Source organism: Garra rufa, chromosome 14 (genome assembly GCF_049309525.1).
Source record: "Garra rufa chromosome 14, GarRuf1.0, whole genome shotgun sequence".
Taxonomy (NCBI): Eukaryota; Metazoa; Chordata; class Actinopteri; order Cypriniformes; family Cyprinidae; genus Garra; species Garra rufa.
Window position 1 is genome coordinate 28,297,393 of NC_133374.1, and position 23,306 is coordinate 28,320,698.

General features: G+C 37.3%; 2 protein-coding genes across 2 annotated transcripts in view; one reads left to right on the top strand and one right to left on the bottom strand.

Moving 5' to 3' along the window:
- Positions 1-603: 603 nt before the first annotated feature.
- ywhag2 (3-monooxygenase/tryptophan 5-monooxygenase activation protein, gamma polypeptide 2) lies at positions 604-6,028 on the top strand. The gene is made up of 2 exons (XM_073817643.1): positions 604-846; positions 4,008-6,028. Exons 1-2 carry the CDS (start codon positions 760-762, stop codon positions 4,662-4,664), a joined length of 744 nt encoding a protein of 247 aa, XP_073673744.1. The 5' UTR covers positions 604-759; the 3' UTR covers positions 4,665-6,028.
- Positions 6,029-13,508: 7,480 nt separating this feature from the next.
- The window catches only part of camkk1b (calcium/calmodulin-dependent protein kinase kinase 1, alpha b), a 14,508-nt gene continuing 4,710 nt past the window's right edge, over positions 13,509-23,306 (bottom strand). The window contains exons 3-17 of the mRNA XM_073818077.1: positions 22,715-22,762; positions 22,565-22,618; positions 21,319-21,370; positions 21,100-21,233; positions 20,923-20,959; positions 20,803-20,824; positions 20,621-20,709; positions 20,340-20,539; positions 20,209-20,262; positions 20,045-20,118; positions 19,818-19,905; positions 17,294-17,422; positions 15,667-15,770; positions 15,533-15,559; positions 13,509-14,972 (exon numbers count right to left, since the gene is read on the bottom strand). Coding sequence (XP_073674178.1) covers positions 14,894-14,972; positions 15,533-15,559; positions 15,667-15,770; positions 17,294-17,422; positions 19,818-19,905; positions 20,045-20,118; positions 20,209-20,262; positions 20,340-20,539; positions 20,621-20,709; positions 20,803-20,824; positions 20,923-20,959; positions 21,100-21,233; positions 21,319-21,370; positions 22,565-22,618; positions 22,715-22,762 — 1,191 coding nt within the window. The 3' untranslated portion in view covers positions 13,509-14,893. The remainder of the gene's footprint in view (positions 14,973-15,532; positions 15,560-15,666; positions 15,771-17,293; positions 17,423-19,817; positions 19,906-20,044; positions 20,119-20,208; positions 20,263-20,339; positions 20,540-20,620; positions 20,710-20,802; positions 20,825-20,922; positions 20,960-21,099; positions 21,234-21,318; positions 21,371-22,564; positions 22,619-22,714; positions 22,763-23,306) is intronic.

Below are 23,306 nucleotides of genomic sequence, written 5' to 3' on the forward strand. Positions count from 1 at the left end.
CGTTTATTCACCTGTTTCTTGTGGTTTCTTATCAAAATCCTTAGAAGTAAATAGTGTAAATTGCATTGCTAATGTCATAGAATAGCATAATTTAATAACAGCGGGGCATATTGTAACAACGTTTCCCATCTGCACCACTGGAGTTTAAAGCAGGTTAGTGTCTTCTGCTGGTTTGCAAAGCATTAATAAACTATCTAAACTGATAAATAACAAATTGGAGATTAAAATAATATAATATCTTCAAAAGGCTTTTGGATTTTGGCGCTCTTTTTTCTCTGCATAGTGTTGCTATGGCAACTAGTAAATACAGTAAATTTGCTTATGCTAGCATGTGTGGAAATATTTAAACCACGTGTGTTACAACTAACCCCGCGTTAGTTTGTGCCCCGCTCTACCCTATATATAGGGGATAGGGGATGATTCAGACATTTTTCCATTGGGAAAAAAGGGGGCGTGACTGTTCCTGTTTCAGTTAAAATTAAGTCAACACATAGAATAACACTGCATGATTCAAAGCACTTCAGTGGACCTTTAAGGAATAAATGTCGTAGCAGCTTGCCATAGCACCCACGTTTAGAACCCTGACGTAGCCCTCCAGCGCGTGAGGAGGGGCGAGGGTGGCCCGTCGGCACGAGCGCAGACAGCAAGGAACAGCTGCAGAGAGGCTCTCGTTCATTGAATTACACCGCATAGCTCATACAATATTACTGTTTCTTCCCCAAAAAACAAATAATATCGTCCAAACCATAACCATCCAACATGGTTGACCGCGAGCAGCTGGTTCAAAAAGCCAGGCTGGCTGAGCAAGCAGAGAGATATGATGATATGGCAGCAGCCATGAAATCGGTAAGTCATTCTTTCAATTTACCCTTGGGGTTTTATTTGTTTGATGGTTTAGTTTGACCAGCCATCGCTAAATCATTCAGTCAGTTTATCTATCTATCTATCTATCTATCTATCTATCTATCTATCTATCTATCTATCTATCTATCTATCTATCTATCTATCTATCTATCTATCATAAAATACATAAATAGCCTAATATAAAAAGTAATTATGATAGCCTATAATTGTCGTGTTATTGCTTACTATAAGCTCAATTCATTTGGAGAAAAAAGCAGCAAACGTGAATGATCATATAGGTTGAGTTACGCTAAAATAGGCATGTAACGGGAGGCTATAACATGCTGTATTAATTTTTGGGGTGTTGATCACTGATAAATCAGTGCTTTATTAATGAGAGTGCAGTGGATCGGGTGTAGACTGTCTGGATCTTGGGCGGTGCCTCCTGTCTTACCCGAACCCACAATCAAATGAATGAGACGACACATGACAAATGCATGAAGATTTGTTTCAACGTCGCTTTCAGCATTAATGCAACTCAATAAATCAATACTGTGCGCTTTATTCGTTTTTAAAACATTGCTTTGCATAACATACTGCATATTCATGCTCATAACGCAATGTATAGTATTTGATTTTACACTAGAAACAGGCATTCTGCCATTACTGTTTAAGCACAGTGCATTGTCATAAATGCACTTGACATTCATTTTCCATCATTAGCATATATAAATTCTAACTGCCTTTGTTTGTATTTTCTCAAGCATCCTCACAATTTAGTTGTCTTCCCTTATTCATTTCCCCATATGGGAGTATTAAGATATTTCCTCTAAACAAACGTTAGAGGCAGCAGCATTCCTTCTAGAATCTTCCATCCTTGTCATATTGCAGTAAGGTCCATGATTCAGATTGGATATTCCTTCTTGTTTCAAACCAACCGATTTATATATCACTATAGGCGATTCATCTCTTATACAGTGTTAATTCATAGTGAATATTATATCTGCTAATATATTAACAGAGGGTGAGCATACAGGTCACCGTAATGAATTCATCCAAGGCCTTAGGGCTTCTCGAAGGGGGGAAAGGGGAACATCTGCATAACGCTTCTTCGCCGTCAGCATCCTGCCTATATTCCCATCCGAGTGAGGGCATGTAGGAGACTAGTCTTACATGGAGGACCTCTCCGTTTCTGCTTTGTCAAGGGTTAACGTCATGCTTTTTTCTGGAGGGGTGCCGTCTAGCATCTCTTCTCTTATTTCGTGAGTGATTGAATGCTTCTTACCCGTCCGACTTAATTAAAATGACACGTGGATGTGTCAACCTCAGTACTGTCGTTTTAGATGTGTTAGCACTCATTAGCTGTGCTGTTTTACATAAAACATTTTCAATTTAATACCAAAATGTGAAATATTAGATTAAGCGTATCGATTGAAAAGTAGGGTAGTGACAGACAAGATCCACCCGATCAATTTAGCTAAAATGCCTGTATTATCTTACCTTTGTCTAAATCCCAAATGGCTGTTAAAAGCAAAGGTTCCCATCCTCGCAAAGATTGTTGTGTATGCCAGACAGGCAATTTTAGCCTCATGGATCAGTGGGGGAGATTTAAAAGCAGTTTGACTCTAAAGTTACTTCAGTCCTATAGATAAAAGCCCATTTAGCCACAGACCTGATGGGAAAGTGCCCACAGGCCTCCATTATCTTGATGCGTCCGGCCAAAGAGACAAACAGCAATAGGCCAAGCTTCAAACTTCACATTGGAGTGGGAACATACGGTTAGTTTAAATCTGTGAAAGGTTAAATATTTGTATCCGATTGCAACGTGGCTAACTAAGTAACAAGGTTACCCGTCTCCCACCACAACTATCCGTTACTATCTGTCTGTGAGAGGCAAGCCAAATCATTGTGGCACAGAACCTTGAACGCAAAAAGCAAAAAGTTTGTTTAAATAAAACCCTTTCATATCCCCCAGCCTGTGTTTCATTATGAGTCTTGTCTTCCTGTCCTACCCAGTGTTCCTGTTTTCTACTCTGATCTTTATTGATTTGTCTTTGAATTCAGTTCTCTTTGTATTCTGAAGAGTTTGAGGGAATAATTTTAGCTTTTGTGGCCAAAGCTAAAACTAGAAACCTTGATCTGAAGCACATGGCATTTGAAAAGTGTTTAGTCACACATTGGTACACTTATAAAAATAAATGTTACTGGCTTTGATGATGGCATGAGGAACCTTTCCATTCCAAAAAAAAAAGGTTCTTTAGACTCTTAAAAGACTCTTATTTAGACTCTAAAAAATTCTATGTCTACACTCTTAAAAATAAAGGTTCTTTATTGGCATTGATTGTTCCATGAAGAACCTTGAACATCAATGGAACCTTTCAAAGGCTCTTTAGATTTTGAAACCTTCTTTTAAGAAATGGTCAAGGTTCTTTGGGAAACCAAAAATGGTTCTTCTATGGCATCACTGCAAAAACAACCTTTTGGAACCTTTATTTTTAAGAGTGTAAGACTCTAAAAAGTTCTTTGGGGAACCCAAAATGGTTCTTCTGTGGCATCACTGTGAAAAGAGAGTACATATAGCTCATTTTACTTAAGGACAAGTACAAATTACCTTATACTATTATGCTACCTCTAAGAGGTTTTGACATTTTGACTAAAAGGAGATGAGTGGTTAATAACATATCCTCGTGAAAATTTGGAATCAAACTCATTTTACATACATAGTATCGTCGTGCCAGTTTGACAAGGGAAAAGGTCAAGGAGAAGGCCACCGTAACACATGAACTGCCGCACAGCGATCGTGTTAACTTACACTGCAGCTGCCCTGGAGGGTATGTGGGAACATTTTGCCTCCCAGCCCTGCCCCCTATCCTCTCCCTGCCCCCACTCTCGGCTGAAGTGATTTCACCTCTAGAGTACTGTGTAGCGCTAGCGCTCTGTCATCTCACTAGATAGAGTCGGACTACTGTACAAAATGAGACGATTGCCATGGAAACTGCACTTGGCATATAGCTGGAGCTCATGGCTGCACAATGCGTTCAGCCAGATGATGAAGCTCTCTGTGGATCATTATGCAACTGAAAAATGAAGGAAAGCATGTTATTACCTTGCTAGATGTTGTACGCCTCTTTCCTCAACCAGCGTTCTATTTCCTTCCTCCGTAGGTAACCGAGTTGAACGAGGCCTTGTCCAACGAAGAGAGGAACCTCTTGTCCGTCGCCTACAAGAACGTCGTAGGCGCACGGCGCTCGTCCTGGAGGGTGATCTCCAGCATCGAGCAGAAGACCTCCGCGGACGGCAACGAGAAGAAGATCGAGATGGTGAGGGCCTACCGCGAGAAGATCGAGAAGGAGCTGGAGGCCGTGTGCCAGGACGTGCTCAACCTGTTGGATAACTTCCTGATCAAGAACTGCAGCGAAACCCAGCACGAGAGCAAGGTCTTCTACCTGAAGATGAAGGGAGACTATTACCGTTACTTGGCTGAGGTGGCCACCGGCGAGAAGCGCTCCACCGTGGTGGAATCGTCTGAGAAGGCCTACAACGAGGCTCACGAGATCAGCAAAGAGCACATGCAGCCCACTCACCCCATCCGGCTGGGATTGGCCCTCAACTACTCGGTCTTCTACTACGAGATCCAGAACGCTCCGGAGCAGGCTTGTCACCTCGCCAAGACGGCTTTCGACGACGCCATCGCCGAGCTCGACACCCTCAATGAGGACTCGTACAAAGACTCAACTCTCATCATGCAGCTCCTCCGAGACAACTTGACACTGTGGACGAGTGACCAGCAAGATGATGAAGGCGGGGAGGGCAACAATTAAACGTAGACAAGCTCTTGATCTTAGAAACATAAAAATGGCTGGTGGACTTTGGCAGCAGCTTTTGCCATGGTTTCCTCTGCAGCAGCAGTTCTTTATTTTTCCACGAGTTAAAAGAAAAAAAATATCAAGGGTGGTAAAAGGGGGGGCTGAAGTCCTAGTTTGAATATATACAGAAATATATATAGTTGAATGGGCCTCCCTCTTCTTGGTTCTCTTTGACATTTGCCAAAACCACTGAAGTGTCAGTCAATCAGCCGGAAACGGTCGTTGTTGGTTAGGAATGGCAGCCTCACACTGGCATTTGGACTGATGTATTTCAAAGGGATGCTGCTTATTTATGTTTTGGGTAGTAGAAAAGCATTTCAAAAGAGGTTAAGGTGGCGTTTGAAGGGTGAAAATAGTATTAAATGGTTCCAGTATTAGTCACGAGTTTGTCTGTTTGTATGTATGCACTCTGAACTAAAATTTAATTTAAATAGATATTAGTTGGAAGTGAGGTGACCAAAAATAGAGTCATATATTCATCACGAAGTCTGATACTACTGGAACCATTCGTTGTTTGAAGGACAGGTCGGGGGAAAGGAAGAGACTGGTCTGGTTTAAAAAAGGAAAAAGAAAAAAAAAGAAAAGAAAATAGGAAAAATATTGCAGCTTCGAAGTTTGTGGTTTACTTCTGTGTTTAATTTATTTTTGCACTTGCCAAGTATACTGTTTTGTCAGTGTAAGATAATTACGACGATACTATCAATGATTCAATATTGTGCATGCTGGTGATGTATTTATACAATAGCTTGACTTTATTAACTTATATCTTGGATGTTATGTATTCCTATAATTGAAAAGTAAACTGGCTTCATATTGTTTATTTATAAGTTCTCCGTTTTTGTTTTGATTTGCTATTCCGAAATTGTGATTGTTAACAATAAATCGATCTGTTATGGGCGTTGCCGTTGTGACATGGAATGTTTTTTCTTTTAGCTAGGCTGACTTTCGAAAAACACTCGATCTGATCACTGATCACCTAAATGTACTGGTGTTTTTCTTGGTAAACTGTAACCATGACATTGTTAAGCAATGTTTTGCTCTCTGAACAATATATGAGTGCTCTTCTTGTCATATTATGCACATTGGACGTGTGGTTTAAACAACAGTGACGTTACCGAATCAGTGTTTCCGTGACCGATTCAGAACATGGACCATAAAAAATGTCTTTGGCAGTATTTTTAAATTCATTTCTTTGCCTTTTCCTTTATTCTTTTTTACTTTTAGCTGTATCCTGAGTGACAATATCTTGAATGTGAATAACTATGTAGCAGTTGCACAAGAGCCAAAATAATTATAACAATAAAAAGACAGAAAAAAGACTTCAAGTAGTCATAGATGCATCATGTCAATCAATGCTGGTCGTGTGTATTGTTTTTCTATTAATGACTCATCTAAAAAATAAAATAAAAGGAACAGTTACTCCAATAGACGCCAACAGGTTCACACACTGGTGAAGCCACAACTGATTTTAAGAAGACTTAATGGTTTTCTCTGCATTGCACCTACTATCCATGATTAGTGTTGAGCACTGCATTGCAGAGCTCACCTCTCGACAACATAATAATGTGCTTGACATACGAATGTGCCTCAATGCGGACCATATTGGTTTTAGTTACAGTACGCATGCATTAAAATCACCTGATGAGGGTAGAAACTGCAATGGCTGACTCTCTTTATCTGAAGGTCACATGACAAACCTGCATGCTTTGAGATGTTTCCAATTGAATTCATTATTAGCATGACTAATTATTTGATTAATTACCTCACTGGTGCTAAATTCAGATCTCATCTGCTGTCTAAAAATGAACGTGATGTAAATTCTAGTACATTTTGTGTTTATATCTTTTTCTTTTCCATATAAGGAGGTAAAGGTAAACCAAACATACATAGTGAATTGCTAGCTCTTTCAGCATTCTGCTGCAGCCTCCTACAGCAACCCACACCCAGTAGAGCAAGAGATGAATTTCTCTGCTCGAAATGGTCCACAATAACAGCCAATCGCAGGCACAGTGAGCTGTCATATCCACCAATCCAGTGCATGTTGCTAGGGCTGGAGAGAAAAAAAAAACATCCTCTTCCCCACTGGCACTGTTCAGACATCTAGAACATCCTGCAAAGAGATAAACATCAGAACATCAGCGACACCATTAAAATTCAAGGGAAACCTGTCTCCCCTCGTTCACATTGAGACTCTGTCATGTAGACAAAAGGAGCAAGCCACCATTTTCTGCTGCATTATGACCGGATGCGAGATAGGAATATGTTTGCCCTGGTTAAATTGTTCAGATAAGGCTTCTCAGCAGATTTGTCACCTCACAATATATCTGCAGCATTATTTATTTCTATTCTATTGAGGCTTATTTAATTGATTTGATAAACAGGGACATTTCTGTCTCACCTACAATTGGAATAGGATGTAATATGTCCGTTTCTGCCCCTCAAGGGCGTTCTCATTAAAGCTTAATCCTGAGAAAGAAAATGGAGAACATTTATTAACACATTGTACCATCAGTATAAAGCCAAATGCCAAAGATTTGTGATGTGCCTTGGTCTAAGATCCCATCAGCCTGATGTAGAAATTGACTTCCAAATCAATAACAGAATATGCAGAGATATACATCATTAAAAAAGCATAAGTAAATCAATTGTGGTTGTTATGGTTAGAGATGAAACTAAAATTCTTACTATTACTTACTATTATTTACTCACCCACATGTTGCGCCAAAACTGTATGACTTCATTTCTTTAGTGGAACACAGAAGAAGATATTTAGAAGAATGGTGGAAACCAATCGCCATATTGCCCAGACATGAAAAAGCTTTGTTAAAGGGGTCATTGGATGCAAAACTGACTTTTACATGTAGTTTGAACATTAATGTGTGTTGGCAGTTTGTGTACACAACCACCCTACAATGATAAGAATCCACCCAGTGGTCTTTTTTTAATATTAAAAGTAATATCTCTTTTTAAAATCAGGTCATTCTCAGCTTCTTGTCGGTGTGACGACACACCGACAGAGGCCACTCCCACAATAGTTGATTGACATGAGCGCCTTACCTTAGATCTGCCCTCACTGAGCTGAAACAGTCCGACTCCGACTGCCATTGTGTCGACTCAGGTGCAGGGGAAGACGAGAATGTCTCTGATTGAGCGATTGAGGTGTTCTGTTGTTGGATATAATAATGAACATAGCAGTCGTCATTTACCCCCAACATCTGAGCCGCTGAAGATGCAGAGAATTAACATTACTTTCATTTTTGAAAGGAAAGCACTGATCCCAATCTACATATGCGTCTGTCCGTGCGAATCCTTCGTGATGCAGCTTCACCCACAGCAGGAGTGAGAAGGGTTTTTATGCATCTTTGCAAATGGCCTTTCTTAATAATGTGCTAGTTAGCAAGTTTTGCAGCTAAACGTGGCTAAAGTAAACATTACGGCTCATAATCCCACGGCAGAGAGAGGCAGAGCGAGCAGAGCTCATTAACATTTGAAGGAACAAGCAACAGAATAGCTCGCTGTAAAAAGGGCTGATTTTGACAAGGTAAAAAGAGTGTTTTTTACACTAGCATTGAGAAAGTTTAACCAAAGTATGTTATAGACTTCTCATTAAGACCCTAAAGGATCGTATCAACTTTGCATCCGATGACCCCTTTAAGGTTCAGGAATTTTCTCCATATAATGGTCTTCAGTGGTGGCCAACTGGTTGAAGGTCCAAAATGGCTCTGCATGATTCCAGCCAAGCAATAAGGGTCTTATCTAGCGAAACGATCTATCATTTTCTTTAAAAAGTGAAAATTTATATACTTTTCAAGCACAAAATGCTTATCTTGCACTAGCTCTGCAATGCGCTTTAATGTCTTCACGCATTACGTAATCACGTTGGAAAAATCACCTGGTTAGTTCTTAGTCTGTGTACTACGGTTTAAAAAGGTTTGGTAGGGCGAATAACTTTTCTCCTCCAACTTCAAAATCGTCCGACATTGTTGTTTTACCTTTTTTTGTAAAGGCCGTTTGACTTTCTTTGCACGTTCACCTTGATGTTTCCAACATGACTACATAATGTGTGAGGTCGAGCTAGTGCAAGACAAGCATTTGTGGCTAAAAAGTTTTTCTTAGAAAATGACCATTTTGCTAAATAAGACCCTTATTCCTCTGCTGGGATTGTGTAGAGCCCTTTAAAGCTGTACTGAAACTGCAATTTGGACCTTCAACCCGTTGGACACCATTGAAGTCCACTTTATGGAGAAACATCCTGGAATGTTTTCCTCAAAAACCTTAAATTTCTTTTTGACTGAAGACAGAGAACTGCCGAGAAAAGAGTGTATTGCTGCATAAATGAGAAAACAAACCAAATGTTTACATTTTAGCTCAAGAACTTAGTATAAATAAAAAGGGGTCTTTTAGGATTACTCATACTTGTACATTAAGTTATTTTCTAGCAGCTTTTATAATAAAACAATGAACTAGGTAAAGAGTAGTGTCTCTGAATAGTCCAGAGGGAAAAGGGACTGCAACACTTTAAGGCTTCCTTCATTATGTCATTAAGTGCTATAAAGAGCACTTACCAATTGTTTTGACTTCTCCATCCATGGCTTTGACAAACTGCCTTCCTGGAAAGGTTATTGATAACTTCTAGGGTTTGAGCACCATGTTTTCCGAATGAGTAATTACATGTGACCCTGGACCACCAGTCATAAGGGTCAATTTTGAGATATATGCATCTTCTGAAAGCTGAATAAATAATCTTTACATTGATAGGATATGATAATATGTGGCCTATATGTGAAAATCTGGAATCTGAGGGCGCAAATAAATTGAAATATTGAAAAATCACCTTTAAAGTTGTCCAAATGAAGTTCTCAGCAATTCATATTACTAAGGTAAAATTAAGTTCTGATATATTTATGGTAGGAAATTTACAAAATATCTTCACGGAACATGATCTTTACTTAATATCCTAATGATTTTTGGCGTAAAAGAAAAATTGTATAATTTTGATCAATTTCACCCATATAATGTTCTGTTGGCTATTTCTACAAATATACCCGTGCTGCTTATGACTGGTTTTGTAGTCCAGGGTCACACATTATTTTTTTTTTTTTTTGTATCCACTGTCCAGCTTCTTCAACATAGAAGTCACGCACACGCTCTTACATAAGGTAGATACTCTGAAAATATTTGCTCTATGGGCTCTTACAATGTCAACAGAAGTAAACTGTACACAGAGTGATCTGTGAACTGTAACTAACATTTTGTTATGTTATAAATGTCCACTAAATTATTTGCTATTTGAAAATACAAGGAGCACACCCAGGACAATATGGCAGGAGGTAGGCACATGAGTGCTTACCATATGTTGGGTAAGTAATCAAAATTTTGATCATGTGAATTAAGTAAACGGACTGCTGTCAAACCCCACCTGTCACTCAGGAACAAAGCAGTCTGATCACTATCAAGTGGTAGAGAGTGTGAATATAATAGCCCTTTTCATGTTTTAATCACAGCATGCCAATATACAGCAATATCACATGGCTATGAGTGTGATATTGCATTTATACAACAGTTTGGTGGCATAAGTGTGTAAATGCATTACAAACAACAGCTGAGTGTCTTTAAAAACCCTCTTTTGTGCAGAACCACTTCCTTCCAACAGTTGAACGGCTGAGCCCAAGCCTCAGTTTCTAATTCAAAAACTTGAAACGTTGAGTTGCTTCAATGAAAGCTTATTGTCTTACTGTATTAAAAGCTTACAGTATTATGCATAGTAGTGTATTATGAGAAAGAGAGAGATTGACTGATTTACTGTTACTACCTGCATTTGATGCAGCATTCATTCTTCAGCTCAAAAAACATTCACAATGAAAAATTAGTTTGAATCTCCGCTGAAAAACGACACTGTCGTACTATCCTTTCATCTGTTAAGGGTGATTTTTGATGACAGCGCTGCTCAGTGCATTCGTTCTTGAAGTGTTGAAAGTAAAAATAAATTCCTTGTTTACAACTTCGTTTCAGACTCTATATAAAAGTCTTTACTGCTGACTCACTCATAAAAACATGTTTCTTGTCGCCATCTATTGGCAGAACATTAAAACTAATTACCACCACAAAAACATACGTTTCCCAACATATAAAAATATTGCTAGGCAATTCAGTCAAAAGTACAAGGCAGCACTTTTACACATTTACATAAAACATAACTTGATGAGATTTTGCCCTCAGCCAAAATGATTCACTCTGGAACAAATAATCGATTAATGACACCAAAGACTGTCCATTAGATTGACCCAAAACAATTTATATCTCATGTTCAACCACATGACAACAAAATAATTGTACGAAAACTGAGTTTGAATTTGAAGCCTGAAGGTTTGATTTGCATTTTTAAGGCCGTAGGTAATCACAGCATGCCAATATACAGCTATATCACATGGCTATGAGTGTGTAAATACATTAGAAACAACAGCGGAGTGTCTTTAAAAACCCCTCTTTTGTGGAGAACTACTTTCTTCCGCCAGTTGAACAGTTAATCAGCTGAGCCCAAGCCTCAGTTACTAATTCAAAAACGTCACTTTAGAACTAGTAACTAAGGAACGTTGAGTTGCTTCAATGAAAGCTTATTGTCTTACTGTATTAAAAGCTTACCGTATTATGTATAATAGATTATTATGAGAAAGAGGGAGATTGACTGATTTAGTGTTATTACCTGCATTTGATACAGCATTCATTCTTCAGCTCAAAAAACATTCACAATAAAACATTAGTTTGAATGTCTGCTGAAAAAAAGAAACATTGTTATACTATCCTTTCATCTGTTAAGGGTGATTTCTGATGACAGTGCTGCCCAGTGCATTTGTTCGTTGAAAGGAAAAATAAGTTCCTTGTTTACAACTTCGTTTTAGACTCTTTCAATATAAAAGTCTTTACTGCTGACTCACTCATAAAAACATGTCTCTTGTCGCTATCTATTGGCAGAACATCCAAACAAATTACCACCATGAACACACATTTCCCAACATAAATACTAAATACTACTATTATTTATAAAACACATTATTTATTATTCAGTAATATTTCATAAAAAACAACAGCTATCAAAAATATTCCTAGGCGATTCAGTCAAAAGTACAAGGCAGCACTCTGATATACACATTTACAGAAAACATAAGTTGATGATATTTTGCCCTCAGCCAAAACGATTCACTCTTGGACAAATAATAGATTAACGAGACCAAAGACTGCCCATTAGATTGACCCAAAACGAATTATATCACACATCAGAGCCAGGGCAAATTCCAGAAGATGTGGCCGCGGTGAGGTGCTCTCGGGCGGGTTCATGATTGCTGAATGGCAGCTGACGCCCTGGAGCTATTAACAAGTCAATTATTTTAAGTCGAAGCAAGTATATTCTCACCTAAAACTTTTAAAACTACACTGTAAAAAGTTTTCACCAGTTTCAACTTAAAAACTTAAGTTTAGCAGCTGCCTTAAAATTTTAAGTTAAATCAACTTCAAAGTCATTTCAACTCACAAGTTAAATCAACTCATTTTCGTTGTAATAAGTTAAAATGACTTGTAGTTTTAAGCTGATTTAACTTAAAATTTTAAGGCAGCTGCTGAATTTTTTTTCTTTGAAAAGTTGAATCTGGTGAAAACTTTTTACAGTGTATATTCCGTGACACAACAACAGTATTATTTATACAATTACAGTGGATTTGGACGTGCGCTATGACGCGCGCACATAATATGCGTTATTACAGTAATGAGAATTTGGGAGAGGAAATAGGCTTTGTTTTATATAATATTATATAATATTATTTCATATAATATAATTTAATATGGGTTGAAATGTGTGTCTTGGATGTATTTTGTACAAAGGCAAAATAAAAGCTTCTCCAAAAAAAATCAGGAATCGAGCACACTGGGATTATCTGTTCTTTGCTCATTACACTATTTTAATGTTTGCCAGGTTTTTGTGCAATACTTTGGAGAGACACCACAAAGTGGGAGTCTAAATATGAATCAAATTAATATGCTCGCATCCTGTGTCCTGAATTACCCATGAGGCTGGAGCGCTGATATAAAAAGCCACATTGTAAAATCCAGTGGCCCATTTTCCTTCATTATCCACCCCAATCCCAAACATTCTTACAGCCGCCGACAGCACTGTATATACCAACCTACAGCTCATCGCCCCAGTCACGGCCAATAAAATGGCCAGTTGTAGTAAGACAAAGTGATGTATTCATTTTAGCTCTCTTTAGTGTTATGGACTGACACTGTACAGGGAGTAAAGATAAGAACTGCATCCTGGTATATGAGGACTAAACTGTTAAGAAGATAAAAGATAAACATCCTGGCATGTCCTAAGAAGCCAATAAATGTTTTGAGATAATATTGTGACGCACAAACAACCATTCAAATTGTTTTCAGAAAATATACTTAGATAAAATGAACGCACTTCGACAGATAAAAACACTTATGCTTGATATAATTAAGTTCTGTAATACATCCTGAAAGTGTGTTTGTAATAAAATAAAGGTTATTGATCATTCACGGACTTTAAAGAGAAACAGCAGTGACGCTCACTATGTTGACACATCTGTCTGGGCCATAATGGAGCTCTTATCCTGACATACTATCTCCCTTAGATGGTTATTTTTAAAAAGAGTGGCATACAGAGTCCCTGGGGTTTGTGTTGCTAATCAGAGAACAACCTCACAGAGGCACTAGAGCACATCCGTAGTGATTAACAATAGTGCACACTAAAGAAACCCAGGGGCCTATACTCAGAATGCAAAATGTTTTTATATTCTTAATTTATTTATATTTATAACATTTTCATCCCATTATTTCACATACATCACAAAAAATTAAACGTAAATAAATTAGTTATATATGAATCAAAATATATCAAATAAAATACATTATTTTTATTTTACATTTTATTTATCACAGTTTAGGTCTAATCAGAATCTGCAAAATGTTAATTTTGGGCAACTGAGGGACTCATATGCAACTATTACAGAAGGTTCAAACGCTCACTGATGCTTCAGAAGGAAAAACCATGCATTAAGAACCCGGGGGTGAAAACTTTTGGAAGATGAAGAACAGGGTAAATTGAACTTATTTTGTCTCCTGGGAAACATGTAAGTATCTTCTGTAGATTCTGAAGGGCAGTACTAAATGAAAAAATATATATATGTTATTTAGGCAAAATAAGAAAAAATGTACACATCTCATTCTGTTCAAAAGTTTACACCCCCGGCTCTTAATGCATTGTTTTTTCTTTTGAAGCATCAGTGAGCGTTTGAACCTTCTGTAATAGTTGCATATGAGTCCCTCAGTTGTCCTCAGTGTGAAAAGATCAAAATCTCAAAAGCATAGTCATTGTTGGAAAAGGTTCAAATACACACACAAAACAAACAAACAAACAAACAAACAAACAAAAAAAACGAAGAATTTGTGGGAACAGCATGTTTTACTGTTCAGGACAAACAAGGGACTCATGAACAGCTATCACTAAACAAAAAAACCCACCGTGGATCATTTAGGCAACTACACAGTATTATGAATCAAGTGTATGTACATTTTTGAACAATTATTTTCTTTTGTGGATTATGTAAACGTCTTTTGTGAAATCTTACTCAGGTCATTACTAAATAAAAAACAACCTGCATTTTGTATGATCCCTCTTATTTTGGTAAAATAATTTACATTTTGCAGATTCTGCAAGGTGTATGTAAACTTTTGACCTCAACTGTATATATATATATGTGTGTGTGTGTGTGTGTTCACATTTCAAATGCACAATATAACTTCAAAATGTCAAAAAGACAACAAAACAGCATACAGACCTTTGATAAAACACATACTGTGAACTTCTAATACATCTCATGCAAAGTTGCTGCTTGATCTTTTTATATGCGCATTTAAATCTAAATTTTACCTTAAATTTGGCACATAAATGCAATAAAACACAAATTCAACTCTAATATAAAGTATTACCAGATTCTGCATTACATTTTAAATATACCTCCAAATCTAACCATTAATAATGCAGTGTGTACAATATAGAGAGTTTAAACTGTAACACATTATGCTGCTCGAAATAATCCAGTGCAGATAAGAAAAAAATGTCTAATAATCACACAACTGAGGCAATCTGAAAAATGATTTTTACTAATTTACGGAAACGTTTCATCCTCGATAAGGTTTTCCAGCTCTCCCTCTCTGCTCCCGTTACTGTTACTGTTACTCCCTCTGCTGTTGGAGACACAGAGCATCAAAATATGAATATGTATTACACAAACAGAAACATGAGCACTGAGTTTGAAATACTAAATGTAACCCTGGAGCACAAAACCAGTCATTGGGGTCAGTTTTTTTGTAAATTGAGAGTTATACATCATCTGAAAAACAAATAAGCTTTCCATTGATGTATAGTTTGATAGGATATATAGGACAATATTTGGCTGAGATACAACTTTTTGAAAATCTGGATTCTGAGGGTGCAAAAAAATCTAAATATTGAGAAAACCGCCTTAAAAGTTGTCCAAATGAAGTGTCTTCGCAATGCATATTACTAATCAAAAAATAAGTCATGATATATTTGCGGCAGGAAATTTACAAAATATCTTTGAGCATGATTTTTCCTTAATATCCTAATGATTTTTGGCATAAAAGAAAAATCTAAAATTTTTTGACCCATACAATGTATTGTTGGCTTTTGCTACAAATATACCCGTGCTACTTATGACTGGTTTTGTGGTCTAGGGTCACAAATGTAGCTGATTATCATGGCAGTGAGGTCTATTGTGTGATACCTTAGAGGGCGAAACAGCGACATATCCCTGCAGAAATTATTGAGAGAAATAACAGAATATCAGTGTCAGTGAAATCACACGTATTATGAGTATCAGTATACAGTAGGATGTAGTGATGTTCATTCTGGACTTACACAGTCAGACCTCCAGGGGCAGACATGGACCTGCCCTGTCTGCGGCTGGGACACTCAAACGGGTTACTAAAGGAGCGCTTCCTCAGCATGGACTTCACCAGGATCTTAAAATACAGTGCCAAACGCAAATTTAGACACATTCAGTCTAAAACAAGTCATAAAACACATTTACAAGAACCTCAGTGTGGGACTTTTTTTTCTTCAGTCAAAAAGAAATTAAGGTTTTTGAAGAAAACATTCTAAGATTTTTCTCTATATAGTGGACTTCACTGGTGACTAATGGGTTGAAGTTCCAAATTGCATTTGTGGTTAAAAAGTATATATATTATTATTATTTTATTTTTATTTTTTTTTTAGAAAATTACAGATCGTTTCGCTAGATAAACCTTTCATTCCTTGGCTAGGATCGTGTAGATCCTTTTAAGCCTGCATTGAAACTGCAATTTGGACCTTCAGCCTGCTGATCCCCATTGAAGTCCACTATATGGAGAAAAAATCCTGGAATGTTTTCATCAAAAACCTTTCTTTTCGACTGAAGACTAAAGAAAGAAAGACATGAACATCTTGTTTTATTTAGGTTGTAGTACTATTGAGGCTCAGGGAGCTATAGTTATAGCTATCGCTACAGTGCCTTGCAAAAGTATTCATTTTTTTCACATTTTGTTCTGTTGCAGCATTATTTTAAACTGCTTTAAATTACTTTTTTCCCCCACATCAATCTACATCTCATACACCATAACGACAAAGCACAAAACAGGTTTGTAACAATTTTGCAAATTTATTAGAAATAAAAAAACTGAAAGGATCCTGTTGCATAAGTATTCATACCCTTTTCTGGGACCCTCAAAATTTAGCTCAGGAGCATTCATATTATTCTAGATGTTACTGCACTTCGAGTGGAGTTAAACTGTGGCAAATTCATTTGAATGAGTGTGATTTAGAAAGGCACACACCTCTCAGAAAAGGTCTAACAGCTGAAAATGCATATCAGAGCAAAAACCAAGTCCTGAGGTCCAGATAACTGCCTGTAGAGCTCAGTGACAGACTTGCGTTAAGGCAATGATCTAGGGAAGAGTTCAGAAAAAAATCTGCTGCATTGAAGGTTCACAGAAGCATGTAGCCTCCATTATCCATAATGGAAGACGACTGGAACAACCAGGACTCTAGAAAATGTCTGCCAGCCCCCATCCAAGCTGACAGAGCTTGAGAGGTGAAAAGGTGAGGCAAAGAATGTCAGATAATTGCCAAATGCAGATGTGCAAAGCTTGTCACATCATACCCAAAAAGACTTGAGGCTGTAAAGGTGCTTCAACTATGTACTGAGTTAAGTATGAATACTTATGCAATGTATTATGCAAATTTCAGTGTTTTATATTTAATAAATTTGTAAAATTTGCAAATCTGGTTTTTGCTTTGTCATTATTATGGTGTATGGAGTGTAAATTTATGTGGGGGAAAACTAATTTAAAGCAGTTTAACATAATGCTGCAACAAAACGTGACAAAAATGAAGGGGTATGAATACTTTTGCAAGGCACTGTATACTTTTATTTCACCTTTATCAACCATTACTTTTTTTACAGTGTGTGGTAAATGTTTTTTTTTTTTCTTCCTTCAGATGTACTCACCACAGCAGAGAGGCTGGGAACCAGTTTGACAGAGTTCTGCACCTCCTCCTCAGTGACCTCCACCACGGTGCAGTGCTCCTCCTCCAGAGGCAGGTGATCCGTGCCATCAAGTGTGACCCACGGGTGCAGCTGCCCACAGACTCAATATTACACACACGCAGTAACACTAACACCTACACTTTAAAGAGACCTACAATGCCCCTTTTTACAAGATGTAATATAAGTCTCAGGTATCCCTAGAATGTGTTTGTGAAGTTTCAGCTCAAAATACCCCACAGATCATTTACTGTATAATTTTGAAAATGCCTATTTTGAGTGGAAGCAGAAACGAAAGTTTCGAGCATGTCTCTTAAAATGCAAATGAGCTGCTGCTCCCCGCCCCTTTTTCCAGATTAGAGCTGTGCCTATCAGTCTGAAATCATGCGTTTTAAACCATATTAGTTTAAACTTCTGATATACTCTAAGGTTTTGTGAGCGCACACATCGAAGCAAACACAATGAAAGTGGCTGTCACACGGCATGTGAGTACTAAACTAAGTTCACTTTCATGTCTTCCTGCGCTTAAACTGTCAAACACACAAGTTTATGTTAAAAACACACACTTGTTATAAAAACAGTCAGTTATGTCTGTGAAGGTAAACAGCTGGGAAAGAAATCACGTTTTTATTAGATTTGTGTGGCAGCAGCGTAATATTCAGTAAATAAATCAATAAATCCACTGCTCTCTTGTCTCCTCTGAGGCTGGGACTCTAAATAGTGTTCTGTGTTCGTCTGTGCAGCCAACAACAGAACAGTTGGCATGCTTTACTCAAACTTTTACCATGGCATTAGAACTGGTACACTGCTGTTGTTTGCGAAAATAAAATACCGGCGCAGTAGGTGGAACCATGCTGATTAACGGGCGGTAATATTATGATAACATCACTTTTCTACATTAAAGAAGAAGCAAAATCTGAATGTCTCATTTTTTTCACATGCTTGCAGAGAAAGGCAGTTTACCAACAAGTTTTCTAGATTGGTAGATGCACCGGGGACTCGATTACAGGTGCATCTCAATAAATTAGAATGTCATGGAAAAGTTTATCTATTTCAGTAATTCAACTCAAATTGTGAAACTTGTGTATTAAATTAATTCAATGCACACAGACCGAAATAGTCTTTTGTTCTTTTAATTGTGATGATTTGGCTCACATTTAACAAAAACCCACCAATTTACTATCTCAACAAATTAGAATACTTCATAACCAATAAATAAAAAAATAAAAATAAAATTTTTTAGTGAATTGTAGGCTTTTTGGAAAGTATGTTCATTTACTGTATATGTACTCAATACTTGGTAGGGGCTCCTTTTGCTTTAATTACTCTCAATTTGGCATTTCATGGAGGTGATCAGTCTGTGGCACTGCTGAGGTGGTATGGAAGCCCAGGTTTCTTTGACAGTGGCCTTTAGCTGGAAAATGAAATCAGCATTTTTAAAAAGTTGGTCAGCAGAAGGAAGCATGAAGTGCTCTAGAATTTCTTGGTAAATGGATGCAGTGACTTTGGTTTTCAAAAAACACAGTGGACCGACACCAGCAGATGACATTGCACCCCAAATCATCACAGACTCTGGAAACTTAACACTGGACTTCAAGCAAATTGGGCTATGAGCTTCTCCACCCTTCCTCCAGACTCCAAGACCTTGGTTTCCAAATGAAATACAAAACTTGCTCTCATCTGAAAAGAGGACTTTGGACCACTGGGCAACAGTCCATTTCTTCTTCTCCTTAGCCCAGGTATGATGCCTCTGATGTTGTCTGTGGTTCAGGAGTGGCTAAACAAGAGGAATGCAACAACTGTAGCCAAATCTTCCAACTGTATTCCATCTCTTGATGCCTTGACCCCAGCCTCAGTCCATTCCTTGTGAAGTTCACCCGATTCTTGAATTGATTGACATGCCTCTCAAGGTTTCTCGGTTCTCTTGGTTGGTTGTGCATCTTTTTCTTCCACACGTTTTCCTTCCACTCAACTTTTTGTTAACATGCTTGGATACAGCACTCTGTGAACAGCCAGCTTCTTTGGCAATGAATGTTTGTGGCTTACCCTTCTTGTGAAGGGTGTCAATGATTGTCTTCTGGACAACTGTCAGATCAGCAGTCTTCCCCATGATTGTGTAGCCCAGTGAACCAAACTGAGAGACCATTTTGAAGGCTCTGGAAACCTTTGCAGTTCTTTTAAACTGATTAGATGATTTGGCATGTCGCCATATTCTAATTTTTTTTGAGATAGTGAATTGGTGGGTTTTTGTTAAATGTGCGCCAAAACATCACAATTAAAAGAACCAAAGACTTAAACTACTTCAGTCTGTGTGCATTGCATTTATTTTATACACAAGTTTCACAATTTGAGTTGAATTACTGAAATAAATGAACTTTTCCACGACATTCTAATTTATTGAGATGCACCTGTATAGCATTTAGACACACAAAAAAGTCTGATTTTCATGATATGTCAACTTCTCAGCAATCTTTCAATATGATTTCACCTTGATTTCTGCTAACGTGATTCTAGTTTCAGGGACTTTGTCCAGCATTCTGATGATGAGATCCTTCAGCCCATCACTGATCACAGGCCTGTGCAAACAGCACAAAAACAATTACACCAGCCGTCTATCTTATCTATCTATCAATCTATCTACTGATAAAGTTTATCTTTAAAGTTATGTTTTCTTATCATGATTTACAACAGGGATTTTCAGCGTTTGTGACTCACATGTCTGGGAATTCGACGGCCGCAGTCCTGATCTTTTCATGCAGGCCTAAGATGTATTCATCATGAAAAGGACACTGCACAAAGAAATATAAATAGATTTGTTTTTAATATGTATCCACAGATGCTCTTAACCACATTCATATTTTAAAAGGTTAATGTCTTACCTTTCCAAAGACGAAGCAAAACAGTGTAACTCCCATTGCCCATATGTCTAAAGCCTGAATCCAACAAAAGTCGATTGTAAATAATAAAGAATCAATGTCTTCACTGTATGTATATCAATAAATCTTCTCACCTTTCCGCTGAATCTCAGGTCCTGGTCGGTCAGAGTTTCAGGTGCCATGAAAGCTGGTGTTCCTGCACTGTTTGATAGAAGAGCATCGTTCCCCTCAAACTCATTACTGACACCGAAATCTGCGATCTTGATGTGCCCATCATCCCCCAGCAACAGGTTGGAGGGTTTAATGTCCCTATGTATGATTTTCTGATAGTGCACTAAAAAATAAAACATAAAACTAAGCGCCAAACCCTCAAGTTTATAAATGACATTTACAGTTACAAGATTACTTAACGTACAGTATTCAATTCCTAAGATGACATCTCTGAAGTAGAAGCGGGCCATTTCTTCTGTTAGAGGACTATCTGTTGGGACCTCCATCACTGGACTAGGACCCGGTGAAAATTATGAAAGAGAAATAAACTAAAAAAACATCCCATGTGTATATGTGTGGCAATGACCTATTGGTATAAATACTCACCCTTTAGGTACCAACTCAAAGACTATGAAAGCGATACACAGAATGAATAGAAAAAATAGATCAAAGAATAAAATGCACAGCGTTCTATATCGCAGATTGCTGACTGACAGAATTACTCACCCATGTGCAAGTTGTCCTCAGCCGGGTCATCAAGAACCTTCAGTTAAATATCGCAGAACAGATGCAGTTTTGTTAGTTATGGCAGAGTTTTTATTTAAATATAAATATAAAAATAAAATATTACATATAGTACAACATATTTGACGTGTAATAGCTAAAAAAAAGTGTTTGACTCACCTCAACTAAATTAACAACATTAAGATGGTCAAGTTTCTTTAAAATAGCAATTTCTTGATACATCCGATCCAACAGGCCAGAATGCTTTAAAAGATTCTCTTGTGATCCATTGGATTCCCTGGAAGGAGGTCGGCCTACACAACCATCAAAACATTAATATTAAAATGAATATTCAGCAAACAAAAATTCAGGCCGGAAATGTAAAGGTTTTTTGCTTACGTGGGAATCCATACTGCTTCATTAACTTCTTTTTGGAGACCAACTTCATAGCCTGCAATAAATATCATATTATATACAACAGTTCTTTCTGGTCCTCGAATCTGATTGGCTAATAAGAGTGCGATATTAGAGTCCAACAGAACTCCAACAGCTATTTCACCACTTGTAATTGTATCACTCTGCACAGTTTTCGTGTCAGGGAATATATTTTTAAGATGTATTCACTTGTTTATATTTCAGATATGCAGTTTGTTAATAAAGATAATCTCTATTTGAAAAATTGTTTCGATTTTTCGGAGATGTGAGCTCCAGGGCGTCAGCGGCCATTTAGCACTCATGAACCTGCAGATAGAAGCCTCAACTTGGCCAGATCTTCTGGAACTTACTTTATGTTCCTATAGTGGTTAAACATGAGATATAATTCATTTAGGGTAATCGAACAGGCAGTCTTTGGTCTCATTAATCTATTATTTGTTCCAGAGCAAACAGTTTTGCCAAAATCTCATCATGTTTATGTAAATTCAATTCTGTATATCAGAGCGCTGCCTTTGTACTTTTGACTGAATTGCCTAGCAACTTTTATAATGGCTGTTGTTGTTTATTAAATTATTATTCAATAAAGGATATTTTATATAAATAGTAGTATTAAATAATAGTGTTTAGTATTGAGAAATGGTGCATGTGTTCGTGATGCTAATTTTGGCTACATAATTCCACCATTAGATGGAGACAAGAGTCAACAGTAAAGACTTAAACTGAAAAATAAATGCTGCTATAAACGGAAGTTATTTTTACTTTTAACAACAGCTTGATGCAGCTAACAATTGCACTGAGTACCAAGCTTTTAATTAAGCAACTCAACATTCTTTCGTTATTAGTTCTAAAGTGACGTTTTGGAATTAGTAACGTTGGCTTGGGCTCAGATTTGAAGAAGTAGTTCTGCCAAAAGAGGGTTTTTAAAGACACTCCGTTGTTGTTTCTTATGTATTTACACACTCGTGCCGTCGAACTGTTGTGTAAATGCAGTATCACACTCATAGACGGGAGATATTAGCTATATATCGACACGCTGTGATTACCTACAGCTGAATCACAGCCATATCTCACGTCTACGAGTGTGATATTGCTCTTATACTATATGTTAAAAACATTTTATTTCAAATTGTGAACACGTTTTAAGTAGTATTAATAATATAATATAATGCTGACAGAAGAAAATATAGTTTTACAACACATATATGCTTACATAATACTGGTCGTCATCTTCATTATATGCTAATTTGACCACCCCATATGAACCCTGGGTAAAAAAGGAGAAGGTTACCAGATTTTGACAATTATAAATATTATAAATATCATAAATATTGTAAAACAAATTTTAAGTAGAATCACCAACCTTTCCTATCTGATTCTTTAACTTGTACTGGTTTAGCTGGACACAGTCCTGTGAGGAAAAGATAAAAAAAAGGCCACAAGAATTAAAGATGAATTAAATAGCTCTTTATTTATATATTTTCAAAATTTCAATACACTGCAAAAGTGATTTTCGTTTTTTACATTTGAACTAAAACAATTATAGTTAACCCTGGCTATTAAAGGGATGGTTCGGAGTAGAATTGACTTCATTGCTATGCACTCCGAAGCCCATCTAAATACCCCATCCGAAGTTTTTTTTTTACCTTAGTCAAACATTTATGGAGATATTAGAGTTTTTCGAATTGCTTGTTAAAGGAGTGAATGGTACATGTGATGTATCTCGTAAATTGCACCACTAAACGTGCAAGTAATCTTACCAAACTTGTACAGTAGTGTAAATAGGTTATGTACTCACAAAACGCTGCATCAGAACATTTGTAAGTCCACCATGAGTGTTTTAAAAACACATTTTAGCCGATCCCTACTAGTCTCAAAAACAACAAATGGCGACACGTCGACGTCACTTCCCTGGTTTGAAAAAAGCACGTAAAAGTCCTCCTACAAGTTGACAT